The sequence below is a fragment of the Lutra lutra genome, chromosome 4 (genome assembly GCF_902655055.1).
Source record: "Lutra lutra chromosome 4, mLutLut1.2, whole genome shotgun sequence".
NCBI lineage: Eukaryota > Metazoa > Chordata > Mammalia > Carnivora > Mustelidae > Lutra > Lutra lutra.
In genome coordinates, this window is record NC_062281.1 from 37,193,742 (window position 1) to 37,214,725 (window position 20,984).

At 45.0% G+C, this 20,984-nt stretch overlaps 1 protein-coding gene across 1 annotated transcript in view; it reads left to right on the forward strand.

The window, feature by feature from the left end:
- Window positions 1-20,984, forward strand: part of SNX31 (sorting nexin 31) — a 59,177-nt gene that overhangs the window by 20,270 nt on the left and 17,923 nt on the right. The window contains exons 5-9 of the mRNA XM_047727237.1: window positions 2,486-2,596; window positions 6,672-6,762; window positions 7,717-7,804; window positions 11,036-11,105; window positions 16,855-16,947. Of these exons, the coding sequence (XP_047583193.1) occupies window positions 2,486-2,596; window positions 6,672-6,762; window positions 7,717-7,804; window positions 11,036-11,105; window positions 16,855-16,947 (453 nt within the window). The remainder of the gene's footprint in view (window positions 1-2,485; window positions 2,597-6,671; window positions 6,763-7,716; window positions 7,805-11,035; window positions 11,106-16,854; window positions 16,948-20,984) is intronic.

Below are 20,984 nucleotides of genomic sequence, written 5' to 3' on the forward strand. Positions count from 1 at the left end.
ACGAGGGAGCCTGCTTCTCCTTCTCTCTCTGCACCCCCCATCCCCGTCGCTCATGTGCTCACTCTCTCTTTCTCTCTCACATAAATTTAAAAAATAAATAAATTAAAAGACTGAAAGCCAGGAGGCCATTGCAGGAGTCTGGGGGAGGAGATGTCAGTCGGGTCTAAGGTGCTGGTGGTGGAGAGGAAAAGTGGATGGATTCAAGAGCTAAGAGTGTAAGGTGTGAAATACGCACAACTCAGAACTTGACTGGATAGGAATGTTAAAAATATCTTCCTGACTCTTTTCTTGAATCCTTTATTTCTTACCTATTGGCGCTCATTCTAATGAAAGGGACATGACTTCTTCCTCTTTCCTTCCACTAGCAATAATGCTACTGTATAACCCAGCTGGGCATTTGCTGTGAGTACTGTTCCCAGTTCCACACCTGGCTTCCTTGAATCTTGACCACAGCCCTATGAGGTGGGCACTATTACCATCCTTATTTTAGAGCTGAAGGAATGAGGAATACAGAGGGCAAGTAACCTCTCCAGGTTGGCACAAGGTCCCATGTGGTGAGCGCAGGAGCTGGGCTTGGAACCCATTTCCTCACATGGTCCAGCCCAGTCCCTTGGAACCTCCAGGGGGATTGCTGCAGCTGACCTCTGAGTTTCCCCCCCAACTTCCCACTCATTTTCACCACACAACCAGGCAGGTATTTCTATAACTCTGTTTCCAGCCTTCTGCTTTCTTTTGCGTTTTTAATAAAATCCTCAAGTGTCTGATTTCAGGGCCTTTTATAATCTGACCCACTCTGCCAATCCAACCTGCTTTCTCACTTTTGCAGAAGAATTTAATAAAGGTATGCCTTTATATCATTTTAGCTGTTCATGTAATATAGCTATCTAACCAGTCTGCAATTTGGTTTGAGTTGGGAGTTGCCAATTTATAAGATAATATAAGTTAATGCTAGGATTTCTTTCAGAATCTTACCAAAAAGCAATGGCATTCTTTTCATTCATTTTGAGTGTTTTTCCCCTAAGGTAAGAGATCTCTGTGATTATAGGCCCCAATACTTGAGCCAACATCTAGGCAAAGGTGTACCTAGAAAGAGACTATTTGCAACAGTTATTTTGAGGGAGCCCATAGAAACTTAGAAATTGTAAGTACATGGTGGGGAGAGGGTAGTTAAAATTTTAAGTCAAAGCTTACTCTTTGATAATAAAATTAGGAAAAGTAAGCCTGTCATTAATGTATCGGCCTTTTGAGGTACCTGGGTAATACAGTTGAGTTGTTGGATTCCCCCAGTTCCCTACAAAACCTGATCTGTCATATCTGTGAATGTGGTCGGTGTGAGGAAAGGGGAGGCGTTGCCTGTTGAAGGGAAAGGTCCCAGTTGGTCAGCTCACCTGAGTGCAACTCTGATCTCCAAACTATCTTAGGACTGGTCATTTGGTTCTTCTCTCCCCCAGCCTGATACCAGCAAGGCAGTAACCTGGGCTGGGTGCACATTGTCTAGGCACCCCTGTATTACTGACATTCTAGCTTATGTAGTAAGCTTAGAATACAGACAGTGGTTTTTCTCGGTTCTCCCCAGGGTGATACATAACCACTGTTATTCTAGATGCCGAGGAGAGAAGCGAACTCATTGCCTACAGTGGATGCGTTGGTGCATTAGGGTTTAATCCTCTCGTAGATCCTGGGATCAGAAAGGCTGTGACCTGAATCAGCCTCCAAGAGATGAGGCAGCCCTGTGGACTGACAGCATCCCACTTGGCAGGGGCTAAAAACAGCTTTCCCCCAGACATAGCTGCCCTGGAGGCTCAGCTGGGCAGCACTGCCCATGCCTCCTCCAGGGGGCCCCCTCTCTGTGGTAACTGAGCACCAGTAACAGCTTCACACTTTCCCGAACTCTGAAGGCCTTCCCAGGGTCTCTAGCATGTTCTTGACATTTTAGACCATTTCACCCAAGAACTTCACAGGCCCCCAGGTTTGCGGTCGCCTCTAGTGCACACGCAGCCCCTTGCAGAATGGGTAAGTACGAGCAAAGCAGGACTGGACACTCGCTCCCCAGATAGTGACATGCTTCCTCATTCAGGCCTCATGGTTTGCACACTTCAGACTTTTGCTATAGCAAAATCATAAATTATTGCAGATGATGGACTTTTAGGGAGGCCGGGAAATAGTCAAAGTGAGAATTAAAATCTGAGATGCCTTGGGGTCACATGGATAGCTTTTCTTTTTCCCCTTAAAATGGATGCTTTATTGTTTATTTGGAAATTATTCAAGCTGCATGTCATTGCTTTGTCTCAGCCTCTCCACACTCTGCCTCACCCCACCCTGCCCCTCAGGACTGCATCCACCAAATCTGTGCAGTCAGCTCTGTGTGTCTCTGGATGCCATATGCCCTGAGGGCCCAGGTAGAGGAAGTCACTGACTGTTCCTGTTCTGTGTGCCCCATTGAAGGGCACTGTGAGGGCTCACTGTACTTTTCTTTTGCTTGCAGGACACATTTAGCATCACTACCAAGACAGCCTCCCTGGATATATTTCTGCCAGATGGAAGGAATATTCCAGTCGAAATTCTAACATCAGATACTGCTGAAAGAGTCCTGGAGGTAAACTTTGTCGAAACTCCAGAACCAAATTTAGGAATCATTCTGTTTGAAGGCAGGGACTAAGATAAAGTTACCTTCCAGAAGCTTCCTGCCTGTCTTTTTATTCTGGGTGACGTATCTGTTGAGATGCTGGGATTTTCTGGGAGACGGACCAAGGAATCTGAGCTACAGCCAATCCTCCAGAGTGTCTTTGGTTTTACTCTCCTTGTAGACATCAACTTCCCAGACATCTTTTAGACCCTCCCCAAGGCTGCTGTCAGTCACCTGGGACTCAGCCAAGGTTGTACCCTGGAAATGTGCCAAGTGCTTTATTATGGGATGCCTCATAGTTGGGAGCAGGAAAGGGAGTGGAATCCAGAGGAGGCTGAAACAGGCAGTACCCAGGTAGGCTGGTGACAGGTCCTGTTAGAGAGTGACAGAGGAATGATGAAAGGCTTAGAGTTGTCCTTCCTCCCCCATAGAGAAAACCCCTGAAACCAACAACCTAGGAGGTCTTCTCTGGGTCCAGTGGGCCAGATCTGAATTCTAGTTGGTTCTGTGAAGAGTCTGACTCTTCACAGAGAGGACAAGACCCAGAGACTACCCTCCCCGTCTTTAGATGGCAGCCGTTACCAGCTCTGTCCCTGGGGCTTTTGCTCCCTCCCCTGGGTGCCAAGAAGACACTGGCTTCTCACATCCACACACTGTTCCCAGGTCCTTTTCCTTTGGAGTGTTTTAGTTCTAATCTTTCAGAGAAGTATATGAGGAAATATAAAGTTATAACCAGGTGGAGGTCAGGAAGTTTCTAGGGTCTTCCAAGGACAGAATATTCTTGTGCTAGGGAGGTGGTACCTGATACCTTCTGGGCAGGAAACAATTCCTCCCTGTTGGGTTCCCAACTCTCAGGCCCACTTTTACCTGAGACCATGGTGTGGGTGGACGGCCTCTCCCTGCATCATGGCTCCTCTTTCTAGCCTGGGGATTGAAGCTGGCCCATGCCTTCTTGGTCTCCAAAGAGCAGTTTTGTCCGCAGACTAGGAAATGTCCTTTCTCTAGGGTCGTGGCTCTGCCCCAAAGTGATCGTTTTGGACCTTCCTTCCTACGACAGTCACTGCACACTACCTTTTCTTGGCTCCTGTACCGTTGTCCTGTTGAAATGGGATCAGCAGCCACCTCATCGCCGAGGCCCTCCATGAAGAAGTTACCCCAGGGTCCCCCTCCTTAACCAACCCCCGCCCCCCCAAATCCTACTGACCTCGTGTCCCAAGTCTCTCTCCTAACAATTCCCATCTCCATTTTCTCCTCTCCATCCTCACACCCTCATTTTGAGCCTTTATTTCTCAGCTAGGTTTCTATAGCAGCCCCAAAAGTAGTCCTGGCTTTTGCAGTCTCGCCAGTCTTCTATACTGACCTCCAGTATGACCTTTCTAAAAAACATCAGAGGCCCTGGACACTTAATGCCTGAGGGGATTTATTAAAAAAAAAAAAAAAGTAAAACAAAAATACCTCTCAAATACAAAAACACTCTTCCCTAAATTGTCCCCCAGAGGACCTGCAGAGCAGGAGTCTGACACATCAGTGAAGGAGAAGGACAGTAATAGGGCAGAGGCCACAGACCCAGATGCCTCCAGGTCCAGACCTGTAACGCAGGGGTGCCAATGAGGGATGTGAGATAATTCTGGGACGGGGCGGGGGCATGGAAAACTGGAGAGCCCCTGCGGTGCCTGACAGCTTCATTATTGACATGTTTGTCACATCCTGGGCTCACTGGGCTGATGAGACGTATGTGCCACTAAAGTTGGTTGCTGGTGGGAGATTGGGGTCTCTACTTCCCTGGGGTCAGGGCAAGAGCTGGATTCAAAAGATGGCACTGCCACATCATAACTGTGTGGGTCTGGGTAAGTGGCTTAACCTTTCAAGACCATGTCCAAGTATTATAGAAATAGCCCATGTTCCATCAACAGTGGTGGTTATGGTTATTTCTCAGTATGGGTATTATTATTGATAATAACAATTTTTGGAGGGAGTGTTGAGTCACTATTGAGTAGGGTAGTAAGCCTAGGGTTCTGCAATCCCATCTGTTTTGCCTTACAAGTTCCCCTTGTAACTAATAGGATAGATTTAAGGAGGTGCATTTGTTCTCTCAGAAAAATATACTTTCCCTCTTCCAATCTCACTGACTCGTGAGAAATTCACACCCCTGATACTGACAGCATTAACATCAGGGAAGTTCACCTGGAGGTTCAGTCCTCCAAGCCACGGAGTTTCTATTGAAAGTAAAATGAGCCCTCGGCCAGGCAGACAGGTGAATTCTCCAGCAGCTGGGAACCTCTCCAGCTTGCATAGAAATGTAAGTTCAATTTTGTAACTGAAAACCATTGCTTATATCTCCTCAAACATGCGGCCCCCACTCTGCACCTCACCACCATCCTGCTGGGCTCCTTAAAGAACCAGCAACAAGCTAAAATCTCCCTTTGGGTTTTTGTTTGTTTGTTTGTTTTGTTGTTGTTTTTTAAATTTCTTTTCAGCATAACAGTATTCATTGTTTTTGCACCACACCCAGTGCTCCATGCAATCCGAGCCCCTCTCTAATACCCACCACCTGGTTCCCCCAACCTCCCCCCCTCCCCCCCCTGCTTCAAACCCCTCAGATTGTTTGGTTTTTAACGCATTTGCGCTAATTTGGTTTAACTGGTGGTGGTTGTGTTTTGAAGTGTCCTTAATATTTGCTAAGAAGAAAATACTGGGTCTCTTTTTGTCGACGTTTACTCCTCTCAAAAGAAGGTATGTGGGTTTATGTCTTTATAAATTACAAAAGTCTTCTCCATTCTCTCCCCCACCCAACTCCTTTATCTGTCCTGGCATGAGAGCTTGCTGTTTTCACCGAGTGAGTCAGAGAAGAGAGGATTCTAATCTAAACGGACGTGGGTCACACTCTAGGAAAAGATGTCCTTGCAAGCCTGTTACAACCCAGCACACACTCACCCCTGCACACCCAGGAGCGCTGGGTTTGATTTGGGGGCTTTGCCCGGGCATGGGGATGGGTGAGGTAAATAGAAAGCGAATGGGGACAAGCCTTGACTGAACATGTGAAAAGTTCCCAGGCTCCCCTTTATTTTCAAAGCTCTGCTGAGAACACCCCCTCATTTCACCCACCTAATAAGACGGTCTCCTGAGGTAACTTACAGATCCCTGACAGGAAAAGGACCCCTATGAGCCTCATATTTGTACAGCTGTCCCCTTGGAGCCATGCTTAAAGCATCAGCTCACACATACGGCAGTAAAGTTGAATGCTTGAGGGTCCCCGAGGTGCCTTTAGGGGATGCAAGCAAAGAAATCACTTGGGGCCCGGGCTTCAAGAGGGAGGGTCTGGGTGGTTGAAGAAGGGAGAGTCTGTGGTAACATGGACATTTCTGCCGAGGGAAGGTGAGTCAGTGTAAGACGCAGTGAGCTTCCAGCCTCATGAGCCACTGGCAAAAATGAAAACGTTAAAAGGAAAGCCGTTTGACAGAAAAGCCAGGGAGGAACATGAAATGAAAGCAGCCTGTGCCTGGGATCTGAGGTTCACTGAGCGAACATCAGACAAATTAGACTTGACCATCACTGGAGATATCAGACAGAAGCAGGCCCAGGGAGTCAAAGACGGCCCGTAGCTTGGACGGCCAAGTGGCAAGGGCATGTCCCTTTTCCATGTGTCAGATAAACCAGCCCATAGGAAGGTCAGCTGGTGGGGGGGCCCCAGCGGCTGACAGCAGAAGGACAGACGGACATGGAGAATGGCTGCTGCCCTCCAGTGGACTGTAAAGACCAAAGCCTCTGGGAGACACATCTGTGTCCGAGATGGGACAATCAGCCTTGGCAGAGGTTGGTTCGTGTCCATTGTGCTGGAGCTGATTTTTATTTTCTTCACTCTAATTTGTTTAATTTCTTAATTTTCTAAAATTAGTATGATCACTTTCAGATTCAGAAAAGATTCCTTTTAATGTCAGCAGCCCATCAAAGCCCCTTTTTATCGACATTTACAGGCAGTTTTCAAATTCTGCCCATCACCGTAAGCATGGCGGACGTTCCTAACTTTTCTTGTCTTTGGTTACAGGTGGTGTCACACAGAATTGGACTGAGTCAGGAGCTCTTGGGCTACTTCGGCCTCTTTCTCATTCGGTTTTGCAAAGAGGGCAAACAGTCTGGTAAGAAGAGAAGGATCTCAGGGCAGCCAGGAGCCAGGGAGGGTTGGTATGGGTGGGTGCCCAGCCCACCTGATGCAGGAGATATAGCCGAGTGAGGGCAGTGCATGGGTCCTACTACTGTCCCAACCCCTGGAGCAAAAGTGGGGGATGGAAAGTTGTGTCTGTGTTCAGGGTAAGCTGGGGCTGAGCAGAGGTGGCGTGGGGTGCAGAGACAGTAGCAAGATGTCAGGTCCTTCCATCAACTGCACTGCATCACGTGCCTGCCCTGGTCCCAGGCCCAGGGCCCGTCTCACCATGACCCTCGCACCCTAGCTGCTGACCACCAACCACCCTATAACCTCAAAATGGACAGCTAGACTCCAGGTGTCAGGACACCCCATCACACCATCACTTCTCCTTGTTCAGGAATGTTGGCTGTAAAACGTGGATGCTATCGATAAGTTGTCAGATTCTTAAAACTCATGTAATGAGTTAGTGAAAGATGATGGTATGATTCACATGGCTTACAGATTTCTTTACAGTGTATGTCTAAGATAGGACAAGTTATTTACTTGTGAAATAGTATTGATTATCTGAAGGCAGTTTCCATAAGTTCCTAAGAAGCTACAGAGAGGTGGTTTTGAGTTGGAATTAAGGGGTTTGGGTTCGACTTGGCCACTGAGATCTGCCGTGGGCTGGCAAAGGCACCAGACCTCTCTGAACCTCAGGTTCTTCTTCAGTATCCCAGGGTAAAATACCCTCTACTAAAGGTGTTGATATTTTATGCGGATCAAATGCTACTTATTTTTTAAGGGAATTTCAGAAACTTAAAAATTGTGTACAAATGCAAGGGAATATTATTGTTGTGATTATATTCTTTCCAATGTAATGCTTGATTTTCTCATTTCAAAAGCCTCGGTATGTAAACTCTATGTGCTGTTTGAACCAGTAGGACTCTCTTTCCCCTTTCTCTAGTCATGAAAAAATTGGTGGACTTCGAGCTCCCTTATGTGAGTCTTCAAAGCGCTGAAGCGGAAAACTGCAAGGTCGGACTGAGGAAGTGGTAAGCATTTATGGTGACCAGAGGTATTTTGAGGATGTTTTGGATTCCTGTTGAGAATTTGTTGGTCTCACCCTGTCAGCTCCCAACCCAACAGCTAGAGAGGGACCAGGAACGTGGGGACAGTTGAGAGGAGAACAATAAAGAAGAGTGAGCGGAGAGTGAACCAGAATATTTGTCCTGAACAGTAAGATGTTGAGGATGACTTTCACTGGTCTCCCCTAAGTACTTGAGGGTTCTTGTCCTGGAGATGGTGGCCATGAATGCAAGGCTTGAAAAGCCAGTGCTATTGGGGTGGGGATGGAAGCAGGAATGCCGAGGGACTGCAGATCGTGGACTTGCTTTGGAATGGATTATCAGCTGGATTAATTGAAGGAATTGGTTGATGATTCCAAGCAGGTATGATTCATCTGTTGAACCGTGGTATTCCCTGAGGGCAAAGGATGGACTCAGCCAACTTGCCGTGAATTTGAACTCTAAAGTATTATTCCGCTTATGTTCCTAGAGGATTCCAACAACAAATGTATATAAGCCAGGGCCAGCCATACCCCTAGACTGATTGAACACCTTTGAGAAAATATTACCCTTTCCCCCAGAAACAGGAAGCACTAAGGAGAGTGAACAAACAGAAAATAACAAGAAGTACCCCAGGATGCCTGGGTCCTAAGTAGACTGAACATCTGACTCTTGATTTCAGCTCAGGTCATGGATGTCAGGGCTGTGAGATTGAGCCCCGTGTCAGGCTCCATGCTCAGTGGGGAGTCCGCTTGGGATTCTTTCCCTCTGCTCCTCCCCCTATTCTCTCTCATGCTCTCTCTCTCTCAAATAAATACATCTTGAAAAAATAAATAAGAAGCATCCCCCCATATATCCCGTAATGTGTAGTCTGCAATGTTTATTACCATGGCTGTACTGGATGGCTTCTTTGGCTCACTGTCTCCCAGCCCAGCTATTTTGTCATCTGATCACAGAAGTTTTAAAGAAAGGCATTTTGTAATCTAGGAATAGTAGTGATCTTGACCTCGTGATGCCTCGCTTAGAGCTCCAGTCTGTGGTTTTGAATTTTGGAAGGATGTTCTGGGCAAGGCTAAAAGTTCATATACTGCTATTCGAAGTATTCTGAAAAACTGTCAAAATCTGTGGCGTGGAACCCTGAGAAGGGGAAAAGGAAAAACCTTGAGTAGTTCCATCTAAGTGTTTCTGGAAGCTGTTTAGTATGACAAGCGAGGCTGAGCATGACTGTTTCTGGGGTCAGAGTATGTGAATCTAAATCCCAGCCCTCTTGGGTTTGAGTTGAATAACCTTAGCCAAGTTACTCAAGCTCACTAAGCCTCAGTTTCTTTATCTGTAAAATGGGAATGATAATAAGAGTCTACCCCATACACTTAGTATGAGGGTTAAATAAAATCATTCCACATGCTCAATAAGTTTTGGTCTTGTTTGTTGCTGTTATATTGAGGATAATAATGATAATAGTAATAATGGTAACAAACAGAAATCCCTGGGGCTCAGACTGCTTCGCTCATGGGCTCTCCAGAGAACTTGACATCAAAGTCATGAGGATTCTGTCCCTCATCTTGAAGCCTTAATTGGAAATTGGGCTTTGTCTATGTCTTCATTAAACAGGTATATTCTAGATCATCAGTGCAAGAGAAGATGTCATTCATGTGTCAGCCTCTCAGATCCAGGCAGATTGCCTTTGCCTATGGGAACTGGGAAGAAGGGAGGTCTCACTCCCAGTTGTTAGAGCTGAGGGTCACGTCATCTGAGGGGGAGAGCCTGGAGTACGATCTTGAAGGAACTTTGTCCTCGTTCTAGGAAAAGTCTAACTGAGTGGGAGCTGGGAGGCTGGCTTGGCTGCCATAAGCTGTGGGATTCCTGGCAGGTGAAGCATCACAATGAAGCCTTGCCAGCCTCTGGGGGATTTTTCACTCTCTGTGAATTCTCTGGTGGCATCTCTCCAACTATGATACGGTTCCTTGCAGACCAGAGGGAGCCTGCCCTGGCCTCTCAGAGCCCCAGTGTGGGATGGGTCTGGGGACTCTCTAGTTCTGACGCAACAGTTCTTCTCTGCCACAGAGAAGAGGGTGCGTGTGCTGCGGGGCAAGTCAGCTAAATAGAATATAACGGAGTGCTTCCGGTGCCTCTCCCCACCTCCCAGGAGGAAGGTGATCTTCAAGTCACATTTTCGTCCTTTCCTAGTCCGTGCCAATCCCATTGGTTTGTTAACCATTCATTTCTAAGTGCAGTGATTCTGCTGACGTCTGCCTTCAGATTGGTTTAGACCAGCTGCTGTGGGTCCTTTCCTGACCATTTCTATCCATTCTTAGAGCTCCTGTGCTTATACAGGAGCTAGGATTTCAGTTTATCCTGGTGAATCTGGATCCGTTAGACAGACATGGAGCACCGCCATTTGCAAGGCACTCTGCAAAGGTCCAGAGGGGCAACTCCAAATAGGATGCAGCCCCGACCTACCTGGTGTCAGGGTCCACGTGAGGAGAGCAGTGGTCAGGAGGAATTTAGGGTGCTAAAGGATGGAGTGGAAGCCTTGGGGAGTGGGGACCAGAGGATGCCAGAAGAGGCAGGCGAGTCAGGGCTGGAGGCTGGGGAGGCCAGTGGTCTTGCAGGCAGAGGAGAGAACACATGGTTGGAATGTAGAGTGTGAGGGAGGGAGGTGGGTCATAGATGGAGCTGGAAATTAAAGCTAGGTGTCGCATGACGGGCACCACGGAGAGGAGCAGGATGAATGATCTAACTCCTGGGACCAAGAGTCCAAAGGTTACTCAGGAAAGAGCCCTCAGGTTAGAATGTAGAGCCTGACCCAGAGGGGCAGGGCTGAGGCAGGCGGCCTGACAAAGGAAGCAGCTCGAGTGGCCTGGGCATGGGGCAGTGATACAGATGTGGATATGGGGCTGATGAAGACACTCTACTGTGGGGTTGGGAGAGGGCCTGCACAGTCGCACCCGAGTGCGAATGGGTTGTGGGCCATTTTCCATCAGCTTTAGTGTTTGGCATCTTTCCTCTCAGGGTCCACCAGGCAAGAGCGCAGAGTGTAAAGAAAGTCGGGGACAGATTGCTGGAGGGACAAACTAAAAGCTAGGCGAGGAGAGGGGTGTTAGTAAGGGGGGGGCTCAGTTTCAAGTGTAGGGGGCCACCACCGCAGAGAGCACTGGCTCCCAGGTGTGCCCACCGGCCATGGCGTCTGAATGACCTTAATGCTCCTGAACCACACAGGTACATGGACCCGTCCCTGGACTCCGTGCTGACGGACTGCCCGGCGGCGCTCCAGTTGTTGTACGTGCAGGTGAGGGGGACCAAGGACTCGCAAAACACCAGATGTTCTTCACCATTTGGGATTGAAACCATTAGAAAAAAATGGGTAATAGTTAAGAATTCTACCTCCAAAGCTAGGAGAGACAAATTCACAGAGACAGAAAGTACAATGGAAGTTATCTGGGGCGAAGGGGCAGGGAGTTATTGTTTAACGGGGACAGAATTTTTGCTGGGGCTGCTAAAAAAGTAGGTGTAAGAGAGTGTTGATAGTTTCACGACCTTATGAATGTTTTTAGTGCCCCTGAATTGTACACTTAAAAATGGTTAAGAAGTGGGGTCCCCGGGTGGCTCAGTCAGTTCAGCTCTGCCTTCGGCTCAGGTCATGCTCCTGGAGTCTCAGGATCGAGCCCCACATTGAGCCCCACATCAGGCTTTCCACATAGGGCTTCCTGCTCAGCAGAGAACCTGCTTCTCCCTCTGCCCCTCCCCTGCACATGCAAGTGCGGACACACTTTCTCTCTCTCTCTCTAAAATAAACAAATAAACCTTTTTAAAAATGGTTAAAATGATACATTATAAATATATATATACATATATATATGTATATATATAAATATATATATATATTTTTTACCACAGTTAAAAAAATTTAAAGAAGCAGAATTTAGAAAGAAGAAAAGTTCTACCTCCATTTTAACAATCTCTCTGAGTTTTCCAGCCAACACTCCATCATCTGGACCAATTTACATGAGCCTAGAAATGATGTCCCTGATAATCTAAAGCTACATGTAGTCCCCAAATCTCATTTTAACATCCTCTTCTTTTTCTCTGAGGCGACAAGCATCGTACCTACCCACATGGCCCACTTCAGAGATGTGTAGCCTGTGAAGCAGCACTGGGGCCCATGTTCAGAAGGGCCCCACACTTGTTTAAGATTCTGCTGTCGCCATCTTGAAATGCTTAATTTTGGAACAACAGACCCCACATTTTCATTTTGCATTAGGCCCTTTCAAACTATGTTGTTGGTGCTGCCTCCCCCAATGCCCTAAGCCGCCCCCCCACCCTGCCCCAGAAAGTGCATTTGGAGTTTGGCCTCCTTTCCTTTCCCAAACTGGGTGGTGAAGGTTCTGCTAAGCAGAGGGATGGTCAGTGGATGCTGCCTCTGTGATAGGTCTCCAGTTACCTCCCCAGCCCTACCTTTGTTCTCCTGCCTCACCAGCCCCCTGTCACTACAGACACGATGTTTCTCCATGGAATGGGAGTTACCACTTGCACAGAAAGGCAAAGACAGGGTGCCTGGTGGCTCAGTCAGTTAAGCGTTCAACCCTTAGTTTCATCTCATGAGATTTACCCCACATCAGGCCCCACACTCAACAGGGAGTCTGCTGGAGATTCTCTCTCTCTGCCTCCCCGCCCCCCTCCCCCATTCACTCTCATTCTAAATAAATCAATGAATCAATGAATCAATGGATAAATAAATAGTTTACAAAAAGGCAAAGACAGAGTGGCAGATTTCCCTTTTATATTTATAAAGCAGAAGCTCTTCTTTGAAGAAATGACCACACTTCTATATTATCTTGTAAAGCAACCACTAAGTGCTTTATGTGCCCAGAGAGAGGAAACTTCTGGGAGTTTTACTGAGCTATATGCGAAAGGACTGCCTAGTACAGGCCAAGCAGGGAAGCAGAAGGCAGGAGAATCACCAAATGCCTCAGAAGAAAGAAGCTGGGGAAGGTCGGCATGATGGGTCCATGCACCGGGCCCCAAAGTCACAAGGCATGCCAACATTTAACCGGCAGTGTTTTTACTTACTGTCTCACAAAAACATGGTACCAGAATCCATGGTGCCTACAATCTGACAAAGCAAAGCATCACTGACATCTCTGTTTCCCCCACTAGACCACCAGCCTCATGCAGGGACCTTGGCTTTTCCATCACAGGATGGAGCACCTGGGTGCAGGACCAAGCAGACACACGGAGCCCAGAGGCCGCAGTGTTGATAAGGGGTGACCTTCTTATGTGACTTTTTTTTTAAAGATTTTATTTATTTATTTGGGAGAGAAAGACAGAGATAGTGAGCAGGAAAGAGAGAGAGAAGCAGGCTCTCCATTAAGCAAGGATCCTGATGCGGGGCTCAATCCAGGACCCTGGGATCATGACCTGAGCCAAAACCAAGAGTGAGACGCTTAATGGACTGAGCCACCCAAGGGCCTCTCTTAGGTGACTTCGTAGGAGACCAAGGCAATCTAATAAATCATCTTCACAAAGCTCTTCTAAATTCTAAGGAGGCAAATCAAAATATCACTTATTGAATATTTAATGTTCACTACTGTAGTTTAATGGCTAGAATACAGTTTTGAGTTCATTTCTGATCATACTTTGATCCATGTAATTAAATCCACATGGTGTGCGTTGGAACATAATTTACCATTTTAAATGTCTCCCGAGGCTCACTGCTGTTGTAACCTTGCTATTATTGTGCATTATGAGTTGTGTCTGGTCTATTTGATACCACATCCTTGGTGGAGAAAGCATCACCCAGTTCCGCTGTTGTTCTGGTGGGAAACAGTCTTTCTGGCCTGGTTTCCAGGATACATTGTGGGGAAAAGCAGAGGCTACCAACGTCATTAGAGGAATTTTATCTGTCTTCATCAAGGAGTTGTAAACCAGAGAGAAATGCTCTGTATTTCCTCTTCTTATAGTTGGGGGGAAAAAATGGCTTCACGGAAAGCACACTGAATTCAGTCTCGAAGATGCATTCTGTCCCTTGCTGTGCTGTGGGCTGTCTCTCCGGTATGATTGAGGACCCGCCACCTTCATTCTTCTGATCCTGATCCAATCTCATCGCTTAACAACGTCCCCCGTTAAGCGATGAGATTGAAGTTCTCTCTCAGCTTGAATAGACTGTTATCCAAATTGTAGATCTTTGCCTGGCAAAGTCTTCAAAAGATGGTTGCCGATGGTATAACCATCTGTGCCATTACCATCAATATTCTCATTGTTTGCGAATCCACATAGAGGTACCAAGAAGTTGGCCCCAGGGAGTAATAGCCATCATTGTGGCCTCTTTTGAGGAAACTCTTCTCAGCTCCCCTTGAAAGAAAATGTCTCCCTTCCTCTCTGCTCCTGTGGTATTTCATTTCTACCCATTATGGTCCTTCTCACCCAGCCTTGAAAATACTGCCCACATACATATTTGCTTAACTAGACTCTGAAAGGCCCAGGGCAGAGACTGTCCTGGGAGCTTAGGATGTGTGAATGTGTGAGAAGCAATCATCCTTTTAAAAAACTTGATGCAGAATGTCCTTAGGAGTTCTTCCGATAAATAATGGTGCCATCATAATTGCTTTTGATTTTTCTAAAGCAGCTATGCCTCATGACATCCTGGGAGCCAAGTGCACTCCCACATGTTTTTTTTTTTTTTTTCCTTTTTTAAAATTTGAGGAACATGAACAAAATGGAAGATTGTATATACAGCTATAAATTTCTGGATTTTCTCAAAAATATTGAGGCTTGGTCAATTCTGGGTCTGCGTTTCAGCACCACTGGCCAGAATGATAATTTTGTGCAAATTAGAACAAGGGGTCCCTTCCTCCAGGCAGGCTTAACCCCATATCAGGGCCTGTGGCTCGGGGAAGGGAGCCTGGGTTGACCATTACCTTCCCTGGAGCCCCAGAGCCTGGTGCCTTTCATGCAGACCCAGGCCTACCCGCAACAGTCCTGGCCTTGCTGTACCACGCCTCCACCAGCTAGAGCTGAGTGGCTAATGCCTTTCTCTCCATTTCTCACTGCGGGGAATATGGGATATGCGTGATGGAAGCACGTGAAACCCATGGCTTAGGAGATTTCACTTGATTTTAAAAATCAGTATCTACAGGGTGCCAGGGTGGCTCAGTGAGTTAAGCCCCTGCCTTCGACTCAGGTCATGGTCTCAAGCCCCACATGGGGCTCTCTGCTCAGCAGGGAGCCTGCTTCCCTGACTCTCTCTGCCTGCCTCTCTGCTTATTTGTGATGTTTCTCTCTGTCAAATAAGTAAATAAAATCTTAAAAATAAAAAATCAGTTTCTACATAAGTCTTCAGCAGCCAGTCTTTGGGGGGCCAGAGAACTGAGCAGAGGCATTGTCTAAATTTGAGTCTCTCATTGTTAGGAGAGGTCCTGTATGTCATGTATTTGATGACTCTGGAGCCCATAATCAGGGTTAAATCTTTTCAAAGGTAGTGAAACAAGAGCAGTCTGGTCCTGCTGAGGTATGGCATTTAAATCTCTGTGTCTGAGAGTTCCAGGTCCCCTAATGCTGAATGATCTATCTTCAGTGAGTCCTTACTGTTGTGATTGCTGTTTAACTTCTTTCTTTAGTCATGCTTTCTCTCTGATACCTCTACCCTGTGATAACAGCCCCTTACGGGACTCTACCACCAAGTAGAATTCGGGAGAGGAAAAGATGTTCCATTCTTCACACACATATCAATTCCATTCTGGCAGGGTGTCTATGCTTAGTCTTGAGAATAGTTGGTGACCAGGAGAAGGTCTTAGGGTGGGTAGCTGTCCACATGCTCAGAATTCAGTGGCTTGGCCAAGGACAGGAGGACTCAGTGCAGTGGCCAGATTGGGATTTTAACCCAACTCTTGCCAGGTTGCCATGGTCTCAAAAGCCATAAACTCTCTGGACCTCAATTTACCCATCTGTAAGATGGGGGGGAGGATGTTCCTATCCCACAGAATAATTTGGATAAAGTCAGTAAGAAAACCTATCTAAAGCAGGTTCTCAACAAATATTATTTTTCTTCTCCTCTCTAAACCCATCTCCTTTTCCTCAATCTAAATAGCTAAATCAAAATTTTATTCAGCTTTTCATTCTCCATTTGGAGATAAGGCATCACCAGTAACACTGAGGAATGGAACACGTAAACCTATACTCAGACTAGGGTGTAAATAAGTGTCTGACAATTAGTGAAGAATTGTTGAGTGTTTGCTGCGTGAAAGACCTTGGACAAGAAACTCTGAGGTGAAGGACTCAAGGTTTTCCCCTGAGGGGTTGACAGGCTAACTGAAGACCAGTGGAAAACTTCTTTTAAAACATGATAAATAAAAGCAGCACGGGATAATCATACCAGTTTCAATCCCATCAGTTCTATATGGAACTTCCTGTTTCCCTCAACCCTTGCTAGCCCTGAATATTATATATATTTTTAGTGTTTACCAAGTTCAGAGGCAAAATATATAGATTTGTAATTTGGAATTCCTTTTTGTTGATTACTGATACATATTCCTTGTTGACATTTTTCCTATTGCTTTACATCAATAATATCAACTTATCCCCACATATAATGTTTTCTCTGGTTTGCCATTTATTTCTTAGTTTTGTTCTTGATGGCTTTTATGTATAAAAGTTTTATATTTTCATGTAATTACATATTCCTTTATATTTTAAAAATATTATTCCTTACCTCAAGATCAGGCTTTTTTTCCCTGAATTTTTTTTTTAATAGCTAAACCTTTATCTGGATTTATTTGATTGGGTGGCATGAGAAAAGAGCTAACTTTACTTTCTCTCCCAACTGTGGCCAGTTGTCCCCAAACCATTGAACGAATTCTTCCTATACCCACTAATTTAATAAATAACCTTTATAACATGCTAAATCCATGTATATGTCCACTTGGGTCTGTTTCTATAGCCTTTCATACATGAATGTGTTTTTGCCAGATTAATTCGTTTCTGCTCATCTTGAGCAAGCAAGTAAGTAAAGTTGCTAATCTTACCACTTCTGTTGTTTTAAGGCAGTTCAGGACATTGAAAAAGAATGGGCCAAACCCACACAGGCTCAGAGGCAGAAATTACAGGCTCTCCAGAAAGAAGACAACCAAACCAAGGTAAATCAGATATTGCACAAAGAGAAATCCCTTGGAGGGGGGTTAAAGAAACATATTAGAATTGAGCTGTTTCTTAATTTATAAACCCACCAACCACAAAAAATGGTTTAAGATTAAGAAATGAGAATATCATCGTTATTTTTTCTGATTATATTATTTAAAGATTCTGAAAAATACAGACAATAGATTGTGATGAACCCTTTGCCCAGTTAATATAGACCCTCAGCATTTTTTTTTAACAACCACAGAGTATTCTGTTTTATAGTTATCATTTAGCTAACCAATTTCTTATTATTGGAAATCTGGTGGTTTCCAGATTTGCTGCTATAAATCACTTTGGCAGCAAGCACCACGAGGCCCAGGACTGTGTCTAATTTATACCCTGTATGTTCCCAACACCTGGAACCGTTCCTAGCTGAAGGTCCCTGAACACTGCAGCCAGCATCCTCTGTCTTAGAGTACGTGTTCTATTATTTCTTAGAATATATTTCTAGAAGAACGGTTTTAAAGCTTCCATAAAGGTTGTTCCAACTCGCACTCCCCCGTGTCCCCAAGCAGTGATAGAAACCTGACGAACAAGGCATAAGTTAACAGAAGAAATAGACTCTGTTTCATCATGTTGTCTTCTTTATCCTTTAGACTTTGCCAGTGTTCACTCACTGATTTTAAACAAAATGCAAACAAAATTTAGAGGACTCATTTGTACCTAAATTGATATAGAAAGTAATTCTTCAAAAGATCAGATATTTTGAGAATTGTACTGATGGGCAGGATAAGAAAAGGAAAAAGTATCTACTGCCATGATTCAATATTTTCCTTCCTTGGTATTTTGCCTCAGCTTTGTTATGAAAATTTTGGAGTTCAATTTCAATTATAGTGCTTATTTTGATGGACAGAATATTTGGATACAATCGGTTACATCAGCTGCTTTGGATACAGTTACAGATTCTAGGTACATTTCTGCTCCCTAAACTTATTAATTTAATGACTTTAGTAAGAATATTATTTTTACCACGTGCTATACTCCCCCCAAATTTGTATTTGTATTTTTGACACAAAACAAATTTTATTTTACCATACTATTTGTAGTAATCTTTTAAAAACTGTACTTTGAATGCATGAAATAGATGGAAAAAAAAAAAAGAACTGAACCATGATTCAAATTAACTGATATTCTCTTGAAGGATATCAGGATACTGACATAAAAACTGGCATTATTTAAGTGCTTATGAAGTTCTTCTGCTAGTAGATTCAGCACGTTAACAACTATCGCTTTACTTTATGTCCATGTGCAAGAAAACATGGAGTAGAAATTGAAGGAAATTAGGGGTGCCTGGGTGGCTCAGTGGGTTAAGTGTCTGCCTTCAGCTCAGATCATGATCCCAGGGTCCTGGGATAGAGCCCCACATCAGGCTCCCTGCCCAGTAGGAGGTCTACTTTCCCTCTGCCCCTCCACCGCTCACACTCAAATTCTCTTTCTCTCTCAAATAAATAAAATCTTAAAAAAATAAAAGAAAGAAAATGAGTGAAATTAATTTAAAGGAGGAATGTGTTGATCTATATCATAGATAGGCTAACTACAGCCCATGGACCACTGTTTCCATAAATAAAGTTTTTTGTTTTTTGTTTTTAATTAATTAATTAATTAATTTGACAGAGAGAGAGAGAGAGAGAGAGAGAGAGAGAGAGATATCACAAGTAGGCAGAGAGGCAGTCAGAGAGAGAGAGGGAGAAGCAGGCTCTCTGCTCAGCAGAGAGCTAATGTGGGGTTCGATCCCAGGACCCTGAGATCATGACCCGGGCCAAAGGCAGAGGCTTACCCCACTGAGCCACCCAGGCGCCCCATGAAGTTTTATTGGCATGTGGCCATCATTTACATACTCTCTAAGACAGCTTCTTGTGCTAGGATGATTGAGGTGGGTAGTTGCAGTAGAGACCATATGCCCAGAAACTGAAAATATTTACTACGTAGCTGTTTACAGAAAAGTTTGCCAACCCTCGATCTAAATGAAAATATATGAACATGTCCTTTGCCGTTATGCATGTTAAACTATCTGTTTTGGGTGTAAGCTTCTTTAAAAAACTAATTTTATTAAAAACAAACAAACAAACAAAAAACGAATCCTTGCAGATTTCTTTTAGTTTGCATATGGTCAGTAATATCACTACATGCACTTGTTGAATGACAAATGCCCACAAAGTATTTTGAACGAGTTACTGATTCATCACTAACTTTCTAGAGACATGGAGCTTAATTTTTAAACACTTTCATCTCCTTGAGAGCACCACAGCCAAGAGTTGATTACAAAAGGTTTTTTAAAGTGTTACCATGCAATGAGATAAAGATCTGTATCATATAATAAATAAGAAACTATTGTAGCAAGAGCTTAAAATTGCTCTGTATGCTGTGGCAGCATTACTCCGCTCCCACCCCACCCCTGCATGCGTAGTGTGACTCAGGACCTGTCGTTTCTGCCCCTTTCCGTTGACCCAAAGCGGGGCCAGGCAACTTGACGCATGTCTTAAATTGAAGGCAAGGACCACAGCACAATGAGCTGGTATGACGATGATGTGTGGCTGGAAGGGACAGGAGCCTGAACACCTCTCCCGCCTTGTAGTGACAGTCAACTGTCCCTCATTGCTCGTATCTGTTACGTTTCACTTCATCAGAGAGTGCTTCATATAGTCCTTGAAAGAACTTGCCTTCCTTCAAGAAAGGATCTGGAAAGTGCCAGGTTGTCACTGAGGGTTCTTTCTGATCACACTCAGTCTTCTCTGATTGTGTAAGAACTCCCTTTTCTTCACGCCCATCCCACACAGCATCAGGCAGGACCATGGTGGAAAGCTGGAAGAATCAGATAGAGGTTCGCAAACTGATATCAGCTTATTAAAAAGCAGTGGATAGAGGGTGCCTGGGTGGCTCAGTCGTTAAGCCTCTGCCTTCACTCAGGTCATGATCCCAGAGTTCTGGGATCAAGCCCCACATCTCGGGTTCCCTGCTCAGTGGGAAGCCTGCTTCTCCCTCTCCCACTCCCCACTGCTTGTGTTCCCTCTCTCCCTCTCTGTCAAATAAATAAAATAAATCTTAAAAAAAAAAACAATGGTTAATAATAACGCCTTTTTTTTTTTTTAATAATAATGCTTTCTTACAGAAGTGAAAAGTCCTGGATACATATTGTCAGGGCAGGATGTCTAGACTGCAGGTGTGAACTGCAACTGTCCTCTGTTCTTAAGCCAAGTCAGAAGCAGAGGGAAGGGGTCAGCTGGGTGGCTCAGTTGGTTAAGCATCTGACCCTTGATTTCGGTTGAGAGATTGAGCCCCTTATCTGGCTCTGTGCTGGGTGTGGAGCCTGCTTAAGATTCTTTCTCTCCCTTTATCTCTGCCCCTCCCAACATTCTCTCTCTCTCTCTCTCTCTCTCTCTCTCTCTCTCTCTCTCCCTCTCTCTCTGAAAAACAAACAAACAAACAAACAGGCAGAGGGAAAAGTTAACCCTTAAAAGTTACATAAAGGTGTTCCCTTAACACAATTGGGCTGTCTGTAACTCTACTTAGAAAGCAGGCTCACTTTTTATTGCCATTTGCAAAATCTCTTCCTCTGACAATTCACACCGTCATCATATAAAGCCGACTGTAAAAATTAACTACTTTCTTTCTACATAGACCTCAGCTTAGTTTTTTTTTAAAAAATGGCATTTTTTAAAAGGAGGCTTGACATCCCCTGTGGGGATTGAACTCAGACCCTGAGATCAAGAGTTGCATGCTTTCCTGACAGAGTCAGCCAGTCTCCCTAAAAGCATTTTTTTAATGTATTTATGAAATTTATTTATGTATTTATTTATTTATTTGAGAGAGAGAGAGAGAGAGAGAGCGCGCACCAGCAGTGGGGAGGAGCAGAGGGAGGCACACGGCACTAATCAGAGAGCCTGATGTGGGGTTTGATTCCAGGACCCTGAGATCATGACCTGAGCTGAAACCAGGAGTTGGCGCTTAACAGACTGAGCCCCCCAGGCGCCCCCAAACAGCATTTTAAATGTAC